Raw genomic sequence first — 12,636 nt, 5'->3', positions numbered from 1 at the left:
AGAGACAGCCTTTCCCTTCCTCAAGGGATCTTCCCAACCCAGGGATCGAATCTAGCTCTCCTGCATTGCAGGTAGATTCTTTACCAGCTGAGCCACCAGGGAAGCCCATCAAGAATTTCTGCGGTGGTCATAAATACTTAAAGCAATAATAGAGGCTATCATTGTGCTGGTAAGAAGAGCTTGGTCTTCAGAGCTGAATTTACTAACTCGGGGTAGGGGGTCTTTGGCTACAGCCCCAAAGTAGAAAACCAAAGAAGCAAAGCCATGTCCCCCAAAGTCTTCATTAAAGTCATTAAAACTGGCATGCTGAAGTGCCAGTGGTATTTATTCCAGCAAGCTCTAATGTGCAGACCTGTCTGCATGCAAGGTGACAAGTTAGTCACTGGAAAGCATCAGTGCGCTTTAAGAAGTATGGAATCAAGCTCGTCACTCCTCAAAAGACCTCCTGGGAAGAGTTCAGAGCATTTCAAGAGCCCAAGCATCTATGCTTGGCACCTATGTATGTTCAGGGCAGTTGGCCATCCTGCCGATGTCCAGAAAGACAAACTGCCTGCCCTCATTGAAAGGCATATGACTTACCCAAGGTCATGCCATGGTAGCAGGTCATCAACAGAAAGCAGAATCCCGCAAGTTGTGTGAACTTCCTCGTTGTGCTCAGAGGCAGCCCAAATGGTGGTCGAGAATGAGCTGCTATCAGCCCTCGTCACCCCTGATGGGAATCTCTTCCCCTCTGTCTTGGCTTCCTCCTTCTCTCCAAGCCTCTTTTGTTTGTCCTGTTTCCCTCTCTCTCCTCTGTCCTCTCTTCCTCCCGCCCCCCTTCTCTCCTTCGCTCACTCCAACCCCTGCTGGCATCCTCCCTGAGTGACAGCAATGTAAGCAGAGGGAGGGAGGCCTGTCTCTCCCTCTTGATTCATGCTGTTTATCCTGGCCTCATAAACCTTTCTAATAACTCACGGACATGGCACCGTTGATGGGCTGGCAGGCAACTGCCGGCTTTGGGCAGCTCAGGACTCAAGAAGATAATCATACTAATAAGAGGCTGAACACAGACACTCAACCCTCAGTCGCCAGAGCAAGGGCAGCCAGAGGCAGCAGCACAGGGTTCATTTTCTGCCCAGTGGGTAGAAGCCAATGATGCAAGAGTGTGGGCCCCAAGGTATCCCACTATCTGGGAAGAGGAGGGATGGATAAATAGAAGGCTAGGGCCTAGGACTGGGCTCGATGAAGACTTAGTTAGGAGTAGCATTTGTGAAGAGCACTGAAGGTTTTCCTTCACATAAAACATCTTAGTTTTCAAAGGATTCCAACTCTCCATCATCAGAACTAGCTGAGGAAAAGGTTAGATTCCCCAACCTGAAAGTCGAGTCTTCAACCACTGGCTTTGTTCCTAGGTTAGCCCTGTACCTTGCCTTATTTGCCTTGTTTAGTCTCTGGCTCTCTACCCTCCAGCATCTCTGCACACTATTCCCTCTACCAAGAAAGCCCTCCCTGACAACTTCACCCAGCTAACTCCCAGTTTGAGGTCTTGGCTTACAGATACATTCCTTGATGAAATGTTCCTTGATTCCCTCCTTACTAACCCAGCGTCTTCTTTCCCTAATCATGGGTCAGGCCTCACAGCACATGAGCCCTTTATCATTATGCACAATCTTCCTCCCTCCTAGATCTAGGAAGAGGTTGTGACTTAAAAGGACAATCTCTCTGCCTGCAAGTTTTGATGGACCTTCATTTAGATGAGTTCTTTTCAATTATTTTAAAATAACTTCAAACCTTCAGAAAAGTTACAGGAACAGTACAGAGAATTTCCTATAGCATCATCCATTCTCATTTTCTCCCTTCCTCTCTCACACCCTCCTGCTCTCTATAGGTAGACATTATTTTTCCTTAATCATTTTAGTGTAGGCTCAGTTGTGTCTGACTCCTTTGCAACCCTGTGGACTGAAGCTCACCAAGCTCCTCTGTCTGTGGAATTTTCCAGGCAAGAAAACTGGACTGGATTGCCATTTCCTACTCCAGGAGATCTTCCCAGACCAAACCCATGAACCTTGTGTCTCCTGCATTGGCAGGCAGATTCTTTATCACTGAGCCACCTGGGAAGCCCTGGTGGCTCAGACAGTAAAGAACCTGCCTGCAATGCAGAGGACCCCAGTTTGATCCCTGGGGTTGGAAAGATCCCCTGGAGAAGGGAATGACTACCCATTCCAGTTTTCTTGCCTGGAGAATTCCACGGACAGAGGAGCCTGGCGGGCTACAGTCCATGGGGTCACAGAGAGTCACACACGACTGAAGCGACTGACACACACCAGGAAGCCCTAGTGTAGCCTCCAAGGGTCATATCCCTTATTCTTGGTGTGTACTTCCAAAGGACAAGGATATTTTTTTGCGGTACAATTCTAAATTTCAGAAAATTAAACATTGCTCTAATTCCAATATTCCAATTTAGTCAATTGACTCAAAAATGTCCTTTATTGCATTTTATTCCCCCGAATGGGATTCAGTCCAGCGTCATGCAGTGCATTTAGCTGTCAGGTCTCTTTAGTGTCCTTTCTTCTTAAACAATTTCTCAGCCACATTTTTTTGTCTTTCACAGCACTGATATTTTGGAACAATTCAGGCATTTTTTGGGTTTTTTTTTCAATAGAATGTTCCGCAATTTGGGTTTATCTGAGAGTCCTTGTGATGGGTTTCAGGCTTTCTAACCTGAGTGCAATACAACGTGAAGCGATGGTGCAATCTTTCTGAGGTATCCTATCAGGAAGCACATGACATCCAGCTGCTTCTCATCAGGGATGTAGTTTGGTCACCTGGTCATGACACCTGATTCTCCCATGTGGTAACTATATTTCCCTTTGCAACTAATACAGCATCTGTGAAGAGCCACTTTGAGACCACACACACAGCTGCTCTCCGTCAAACGTTCTCCCTTGGATTTCAGCTCCCACTGGTGATTCTTGCCTTAACGAACGTTTACCATCACAGCTGCAACTCCTTCTCCATTCATCAGCCAGCGTTCTCCTGTTGAGTCCTCTCTTCTCTTCCATCGATATATCATTTATTTATTTATCTAGCAGCATATAGATTTGTACACTCCTATTTTATTCCATGGGTATAATCCACAATGGCCCTCAGTTATACTGGTGTTCTAGTTGTCTCAGATCAGATTGCTCTTTGTAGCCCTGGAGTGTAGAACCAGTACTTGCAGGGAGATACTACCATGGAGGGAGCAGATTTTGACTTAATGAAAGAAGAGCTTTTAAAAGACTCTAACTCTCCATCATTAGAACTAGCTGTGGAGGTAGGTAGTTGCCCATCCTAGGAAGCATTTAATAGAGTCTGCTAACTACTTTTCCTAGAAGCAATTCATACATCAGGTTGAGGCTTTTAAAAGCTCAGAGGTTAAAGCGTCTGCCTGGAATGCGGGAGACCCGGGCTCGATCCCTGGGTTGGGAAGATCCCCTGGAGAAGGAAATGGCAACCCACTCCAGTACTCTTGCCTGGAGAATCCCATGGAGGGAGGAGCCTGGTAGGCTTCAGTCCATGGGGTCGTAAAGAATCGGACACGACTGAGCAACTTCACTCACTCATTCACTTCCAAACCTTAAAGTTGCAGCCCATCCTGGAAAGGAGGAGGGTGACAAAGAGGTGAGAGGAATACTCAGGAGAACACTACACACTGAGAAGGGGAAACAAGCCAACGCAGGCTTAGGGAAGCCATGGGTGCAGTGAGCGACACTCTCATCCCTAAACTAATCAGCTCAACTTCTTGTGAACATCACTGCACACCAGATACCATGTTCAATGCTGTGAACCCAGGAAGGAAGATGACTCAGAGCCAGACCTATGGAGAGCCAGGCCCAATACAGCAGTCAGTGGGATGACAGAGGAGGGTCCCCTCCAGCTCTGCCTGGGAGAGAGCTAGGTAGGGGATCGGAGGGAAACTGACTTTTCAAGAATCAGTAGGAGGAGGTCTCCAGCCAAAGAGCAACTGTAACCACTGGACTTCTGTTCAGCACAAGATGGAGTCTCTAGGACTCCAATTCTGGGAATTGGTGGTACTAACTTGAGCCTTTGAAATCACAGTCTAGTAGCTCAGGCTCAGCGAGGTCACTGTCTTGGGAGTTCATCTCATCAGAATAGATTCAGGGAAGCATCCTCCTGAGCAATGATAAAAACTGTGCTAGCTTACATTTCCATGGAGAAGGCCCGGGTTTGATCCCTGGGTCAGGAAGATCCCCTGGAGAAGGAAATGGCACCCCACTCCAGTACTCTTGCCTGGAAAATCCCATGCACAGAGGAGCCTGGTGGTCTGCAGTCCATGGGGTCGCTAGGAGTCGGACACGACTGAGCGACTTCACTTTCACTTTTCACTTGCATGCGTTGGAGAAGGAAATGGCAACCCACTCCAGTGATCTTGCCTGGAAAATCCCAGGGATGGAGGAGTCTGGTGGGCTGCTGTCTATGGGGTCGCACAGAGTCGGACACAACTGAAGTGACTTAGCAGCAGCAGCAGCTTACATTTCCATAGCTTATATTTCCATAGCACTATGCTTAGTAAGTTTGCCATACACATTCACCAACTCTGGGCCGTGACACACATAACTGGTCTATCATGACACACTCTGACATCGATTCCAAGGCCTCTTCATCTTTCTACACATACCTTTCGAGGCAGTGGCTACCAAGTCCTATCCAGAAACACTTCACAGTATCCAAGCACGTTTCGCATCTGATGTCTACTTTACACTTCACAAGATTGCCACACGATCAGACAAAGCAGGTATGAAAGTGAAAGTCACTCAGTCATGTCCGACTCTTTGCAACCTCATGGACTATACAGTCCATGGAATTCTCCAGGCCAGAATATGGGAGTGGGTAGCCTTTCCCTTCTCCAGGGGATCTTCCCAACCCAGGGATTGAACCCAAGTCTCCCACATTGCAGGCAGATTCTTTACCAGCTGAGCCATAAGGGAAGCCCAAGAATACTGGAATGGGTAGCCTTTCCCTTCTCCAGGGGATCTTCCCAACCCAGGAATCGAACTGGGATCTCCTGAATGGCAAGCAGATTCTTTACCAACTGAGCTATCAGCGAAGCCCCAAAGCAGGCATGGCTGTGCCTATTTTATTTCACTTGTTTTAATTGCTTTTTAAAAATCATTTTTCCCCCTTTGGCCGCACCACGTAATATGTGGGATCTTAGTTCCCCAATCAGGGATTGCACTCCTGCTCCCTGCAGTGGAATCACAGAGTCCTAACCACTGGACCACAAGGGAATTCCATGTGTCCATTTTAAAGACAGGGAAACAGGTAGCAGAGTCCATGTTCAGAGACCCATGTCTCAAAGAACTGAGAGGGTCTTCTAGGAGATGGGAGTGGCCTCAACAATCTGAGCAAGCTTGACCCTCCTACCCAGTCAACTCCGGATGAAAACTTACCCTGGCCAGCACCTTGACTCTGGCCTTGCAGAGTCACCCAGCTAAGCCGTGTGTGTACCCCTGATGCACAGAAATTGTGAGGTAGTGAAGAGACATTCTTTTACATCATTAAGTTTGTGACAATCTGTTATATAGCAACAGCAAACTAATACAGGGAAGGAGAGAAAAAGGAAAGAAAAAGAAGGACCAGTGGAAGTTGGTCTTCAATCTTAGGACAGTGAGGAAGCATCTTTCTCTCTAAATGGCACTCTGAAAGTTTCACCTTAGGCCTACTTGCCTGTATTTTTAGGTACGATCTCCACAGACGTGAGCAGAGCTACAGCTACACACGGCTGCCTCTCATACTTGAAGGATAAGCAACTTTTCCATAACAACACGCCCGAGGGGCTGGGGCTTCTTTTTTTTCCTTTCTTCTCCCTTGGCATGAGTTGGCTGCCGAGGCTGCCAGCGACAACAATCAGCCTAATGCCATCTAATTGACCTCCCGCCTCCACGGTCTGCTCTGAGTTCTCAGGCAGGACCACTGGGGTGCTTCCCCGAAGACCCAAGGCAAAGCTGTGCACAGCCTCCACCCACGTGCCTGCCCAGAATAACTCCTCTTCTCCTGAAACACACGGCCAAGGCATTAAAAATCCCGCTGCTCCAGTTCCCTTCCCCCAGTATTAAAACCAGAACCAGCCCTCTGCAGAGACTGAGCCTTTGATTTCTGAGACTCAATTAAAGTTCACAAGGAAGAAGCAGCCTCATGTTGCCTTTTCTTTTTTTGGAAATATTTCCAGGATAATCCACAAAATAGCACATCATCGAGGGGGCAATAAGAGAGCCAGAAAGATGATAGGAGGGAAGAAGGGGGACAGACAGCCCCTCTATAAACCACAAGCATGTGCCCCCCAGCCATGGCCAGTCTCTTCCTGGAGAAATCAAGATGAGATTGCCCTGTAGGTGATCTTATCAGGCAAAACGAGCTGGTACCCGGCCTCCTCCAGCACAAAACAGAGTCAAATCAACTGTCAACACTCAGGATACAAACACTGCCTTTTTAGATGATGTCAGGGTTCCATCCCCACTTGCCAGACTCGACCCCTGTTGGACTGGTCTCCACGGTAACTCATCCACCCACCCCCCTCAACCCCACCCCGCTGAGGTCAAATCTGCTCTTACCTACAACCTGGATAATCTGGGCTAGGAGGACACCGTCCGTCACATCTTGCTGGAGATCCTTAATGAGACGCTTGTGGCCTGATTTGGCTAGATAGTGATTGGCCCAATCCGTGTAGATCTGCAAGAAAGCACACAGGCAACTTTAGGAACCCCGTCAGATCCCATCTCAGCGTTCCGAGCAGCTGCGGGGCCAGCACAGGAGCCACTGTCCCGCCGGCGAGCTGTCTGGGGCCAGCCCTCGCCATTAACATGCAGTGCATTGTGCCCGTGGGGCATTCAGCTGGCCAGAGCCGGGCTTTCACCTATTGAGAGATCTGCCGTCAAAGGCTCAGGAGAAAGCTAAAGAAAGCTTCAAAACACGCAGAGGTCTGAATGGGACAGGGGACACGGAACTAAACAGTCTGCACCAGACGGCTCTGAGAGGCTGAGGCTCTAAATGCAGGCGCGGTCTCTCCCACCCCACCGCCCGACCCGGCCCCTTCCCATCTTTTTCTCTTTATTGAGAAAACGTATGGGGAGGTTACCACCCAACGGGCAATCTTTTCATGGGCCATTTCAGGGAAAGGAGTTCTCAGGAGCCTGGGTCCCTTGTAAGGGAGCCAAGTACCAAAACACAGCGCCCTTCAATTACTCTTGTGTGAGTGGAGTTATTAATGGCCTCACAATCATCTCAGATCTAATCAGCTTAATTTAAAAGCCCGGCATCATTTTCACTGTTGGGATTCTGTGAACGGCAACAACAACAACAAAAATTCCCCAGCAAATTCCAACACATTTAAACACAGCATTGGTGAGCACAGCACCCGGAAGGCAGAGGCTGGGCGGCCACGGGATCAGCAAAGCAGACCCTTCTGCGGAACACAGAGCCGCCCCTCCCAGTCACAGAGCCATCGGCACAAAGGGTGTTTTCTTCCAACAGGCCGACAAACCAGGAGGACTCTCGCCGGAAAACTTTCTCCCACAGTGACACAAGCTGAAAACAAAACTGAAAACCTCCTCCTCAGGTCTGCGTGCTTAAGTTTCCTATGAGGACTTGTGAATTTGTTGGGGGAACATCAAGGTGTTTATCAGAACCTTTTCTTCTTTTCCCCAAGGAGGGAAATGAACATATGGCTGCTTATTAAGAGAGGTGTCCCCTCTCTCAGCTGGGCCATGTCAGCGGCTGCAGTTCATGCACTAACCAATGTGAGGTTTCCACCGCAACGATGCAGCCCATCATTGCACCTCCATCAGCTGGCCTGCTCTGAGATCTCGAGGGACTTACAGAGCAGCGGAAGCCCTACCCCTGCCCCAGCCCTCCCTCCATCCTGCTCTTCCCAACACTGTGCTCATCAGAGGAGTCTCATACAATGGGGTGCTGCCCTTCAAAACTCCCAAAATGTGGGTTCAAGGGCCAGTGCCTGGACTTGCAAAGCAGGGCCCTTCCAGGGAGGGGCGCCTCTGACTACTCCAATTGGGACAGTGAAGGCCTCTTCTCAAGGGTGCCCTTTCTACTTCATCAAGTGCTGAGAACGGAAAACTGCTGTCCATTACTTTCTTCCCTCAAGACTCCCAAGTTGTCAGATCAAAAATTTAATACAGCAAGATCATTTTTCAATTTCACAAGCACTGAGAAATATCTAAGGAAGTGGAGTGCCATCTTGATCACTTTAAACATTAGCTGCCAGGCTGCCTAGTACATCTGTGACCTTTGGCCTGGGTGTGCTCACGAGGGAAATAATAACACCTACACATCATCAGGTGATTATGAGGGTGAAACAAGTCCATATACATAAAGAACACAGAATCCGAGACATGCTACTGCTGCTGCTGCTAAGTCACTTCGGTTGTGTCCGACTCTGTGACCCATAGACGGCAGCCCACCAGGCTCCCCTGTCCCTGGGATTCTCTAGGCAAGAACACTGGAGTGGGTTGCCATTTCCTTCTCCAATGCATGAAAGTGAAAAGTGAAAGTGAAGTCGCTCAGTCATGTCCGACCCTCAGCGACCCCATGGACTGCAGCCTACCAGGCTCCTCCGTCCATGGGATTTTCTAGGCAAGAGTACTGGAGTGGGGTGCCATTGCCTTCTCCAGAGACATGCTAAGTGTCCAGTAAATAAAAGGAATAACGAGAAAGGTGACTCCCAGCATTATAAAACGGGCCAGAACAAAACCAGCCACAGCCTCTACCCTGAACCTCCAGGACACAAATGAGTCAAGGACTCACTCCCCTTCTCTTTTGTCACAAGGTACAATTTCAAGAGTCTGGAGCACTCTCTCTGCAATCACAAACCAGGGTAGATGGAAAAGACAAGCAGGCCAGAAACCAGCCAGGCTGGTACGGACAGTGAGGCATCCATCCCTAAGTAGGAGATACACCCCCAGGGATGTCTCAGGCCCTGGAGGGATGCTACCAGCTGAGGGTCTGAGGGACCAAGCTGCTGCTGCTAAGTCGCTTCAGTTGTGTCCGACTCTGTGCGACCCAACAGACGGCAGCCCACCAGGCTCCTCTGTCCCTGGAATTCTCCAGGCAAGAATACTGGAGTGGGCTGCCAGAGACCAAGAGAATATCCCAAAGCTTAAAGCCATCTGCCCCACAACCACCAGCTGAGGTGAGAACAGGCCATAGGCAAGAACCCCGCTGAGTGGGAAGCAACTCAGATACCTCTGCTTATTCCCTTCTTAGGTGATTAAGGGTATTTTAAAACTGACATACTCTCTCTAAAACCAGCCCTCCATGTGTGTGCACAGATCAGCAGGAAACCAAGGTTAAGCAAGCTTCTCTCAGCAAGTCCAGGGGTACCTACACACACACACAGTGTGGAGTCCTGGGGAAGCCATGCAGGTATCTGGTATACCAGGGAGAACTTAATTCTACAGTGGTCAGCAATGGCTCTGCTAGAGAAGTGACCCTCTCTACTCAAAGCTGTTTAAAACAAGAGCTCTTCTCCCAACTTGAATCCACCTACACACCACTGCATGTTCCAACAGCACACCTCTAATCCTGTCACCTGCTCCAAAAATCATCAACGGCTCCCTACTGAATTAAAGGCAGACTTTTCACACTGGCTCAAGGCAGTCTTTGCATCCACCCACTCTTCCCCAGCTGGTGTCCAGCCTTGCAGGGCAGGTGGTGTGTGTGAAAGTTAAGAGCGTGGGCTTGGGCACTGACCAAGCCAAGCTGGCCCTTGGCAAGTGAATTTCTATCCACCTCTCTGTACCTCAGTTTTATCCTCCATAAAATGGGGATCAGACCAAATACACAATAAGGCAGGGACTGGCCAACTATACACAGGCCAAACCCAATGGGCCACCTGCTTCTGTAAACAAAACTCTACGGGAACCCAGCCACATCCATCTGCCATCTGTAGCTGCTTTCATACCACAATGGCACAGCTGAATAATTGTGATACAGACTTTTGGCCCACAAATCCTCGAATATTTACTGTCCGGTTCTTTATAGAAAGAAGTAGCCAGTCTGTGTCATAGGGACTGAATGGTGTAATGTGCCTACAGTGAGCAAGTGCTCAGGAATAATTACGATTATTACCACCCCAGGAAAATTGGACCTCACACTTCCCCCATCTCTGAACTCCTGCCACCCCACCCACCTGAGGGCCTCCGCCGGGACCACGCAGCAGAACTCCATTCCTATGCTGGTCCATGAAGTTCATTATCGATTTCCCGATTGCATCCCAAGCTGCATACAAAGCAGGGAACCTGTACGCTGGCACCATCACCTCACCCCTACTCGCAGATTGGGGGCAAAGATGGTGTCCTGCCCATCACTGGGCCCAGACGTGCCTCTCAAGAAGGGGGCACAGGAGGGGCTTGGTAAGTGGTTGTGGAGTTGAGCTGAACAGAGAGCAAAAGGGCAAATGAGAAACTGATTACATTGGTGACTTAATGTGAGCTCTCAGCAAATACTCAATCCAGGATCTCAAGTCTCTTTACTGATTGAAAAGAGGAAGGAATAGAGAAAATAAATCACTCCAGAGTACAAGCTCCCAAATCAGGACTCAAACAAGAATCACTAATTTATCTGGAGTTTCCTCTCCCTAGCTCTCAACTTTCTGAAGAAATGAGTCACAGGAAAATGCCTAGATTTATTTTAAGAAATACAGTTTTTATGGGTCAAGCTAAGCACTGACACAGGTCAGGGCCCTCCCCCTCAATTACTGTTTCAGTAGCCCATGCAATAACTACCATTCGTCCTAGAAGTCCCTTTGGAAAATAAGCTCACCACATCCTTAGTCATTAAGGACTTCATCAAGTTCAGAAACTCATCAGAAAATGGAACAGAGTGTGTTTGAAAGATCTTAAGCAAGGGCTACGGCACGCAGGGCATCCTCTCTGAGCCTCAGGCATCCAGAATCAACTTCTCCAGAACCTCTCCTTCCCCAGGGTTCTATAGACTTAGAACTGCTGCTGCTCCAGGTGGGCTCCCTGGAGCCCACCAATCCTCGATGGGTGACCTTACAGTAGAAATGGGCAAGGCAAAGAACCACACAGTTTTGGGAAAGAGTAAAACCATCATCGCCACACCCAACTCCAAATTATCACATCATTCCAGAGTAAAAATTCTAGAGGAACAGGCTCTAGAATCGTCTCCCACTGGTACCGCAGGAGTCTTTCCCACTCTGACTCGTCTCACTGAGTTCACCAGTCTCCCCAGCGGTTCTGGAGGGAGACCTTGTCAGTGCTCCAGAAGCACTTGGTGAGGGAAAGGAGTTCTGTCAAAGCTCGAAAAGAAAAAAGGGGGAAGGAAGACAATGACAGCTGAGAGCGAATTCGTTTTGATTCACTTTATGAGCCTTGACAGGATTTCAAGGAGCGTGTCGTTTGTTTGCTTACAGCTCCACCTCATTTCATATCAAACAGGCTGAAATCAAAGAGGGAAAGTCTTGACAGATCAAGTGAAGTAAAGAACCCGATTATTAATTGTAACAAGAAAACTGATAAAAATTGCACTGTTGTTAAACCAATGGGGAAGGTGCCAAGTTTCTACTGCAATTAGCTCTCCAGTGAAGGGGGATGGGTAGCATTGGAAGGAAAAAACCTCCCCAAATTCTATAAAATAACTGCACCTAAAGTCGTTAGCCTAACAACTCTTAAGTCCAGACCAACATGTTGGGCTGCCTGATGGATCCAAAAGGCAGAAGATAGAATTAGCACAGCGGTTACAGGAGGAAAAGGGTGCAAATGAATCTCTCAGCAGGAAATGCCAGAGTGGAGATTCAAGATACACTAGTCATTTATTAATAGCATCTGAGGTGGTTTCCAGCCAATCAGTGTAAACAGAACCTATTGTCTGGACTCCATTCAAGGTCTCACTGTAGGCTTCAGGGATATCGTCAACATCATATCGCTTCCATGATTGTGCAGCGTGTGGTTAAAATGGCTTAGTTCTGATTGTCCCGAAGTACAAAAATGACATGGCAACAATCGTACAGTGTCCACCCAGCACCTGAATACACAAAGAGTGATTATTCAATTAGTCACAGTTTTAAGAAAATCAAAATACACCATTTGTTATTAAGGGCAAAGCTAGTTACCACATTCACTTCTGCATCCCTAGCAGCTAGCAAGAAGCCTGGTCCTACCCCACAGGTGTGGTCACATGTCCACAGATCACTTCAACTGCCTGGGGTGAAATGAGGGGCCTGAAGTTATTAGCTGATGGCTTTTCCCATGTTCCCGCTCTCCCCATCACAGTCTAAGATATCCTCTCTTAAGGTAGACCCTGCCTTGATTAAAATCACTGCCTTGAAATAAACATTCAAACAGGAGAATGATGCCCCAGCCCTATACACTGGAAAAAGACAAGGAGCCCAGAGCAGCCAATCTTTTGCTCAAGGCCACAGAGTACAGTAGAGGCTGAACCCAAACACTGGGGCTGCTCTCTGTTGTCTCAAAGGAAGAATCCGGTTTTGCTTGGTGACTTTGATTCTTACTACATACTCACCCTGGAGGGCAATGACTCTTCCATCCATATCTTTGCCACCCAGCCAGGTGGCCCATGGTGAGTCAGGGGGGCCCTCACTTACATGGTGGTGATATGCAG

The 12,636-nt window shown here is 48.4% G+C and overlaps 1 protein-coding gene across 2 annotated transcripts in view; it reads right to left on the bottom strand.

Annotated features, from left to right (window-relative positions):
* The window catches only part of NAV2 (neuron navigator 2), a 420,664-nt gene that overhangs the window by 279,440 nt on the left and 128,588 nt on the right, over positions 1-12,636 (bottom strand). For both annotated transcript variants that reach the window (XM_055581343.1, XM_055581341.1), the window contains exon 2: positions 6,594-6,711. In XM_055581343.1, the coding sequence (XP_055437318.1) occupies positions 6,594-6,711 (118 nt within the window). The remainder of the gene's footprint in view (positions 1-6,593; positions 6,712-12,636) is intronic.

This window comes from Bubalus kerabau, chromosome 5, assembly GCF_029407905.1.
Source record: "Bubalus kerabau isolate K-KA32 ecotype Philippines breed swamp buffalo chromosome 5, PCC_UOA_SB_1v2, whole genome shotgun sequence".
NCBI classification, from domain to species: domain Eukaryota; kingdom Metazoa; phylum Chordata; class Mammalia; order Artiodactyla; family Bovidae; genus Bubalus; species Bubalus kerabau.
This window is presented reverse-complemented; position numbering and strand designations above follow the sequence as displayed.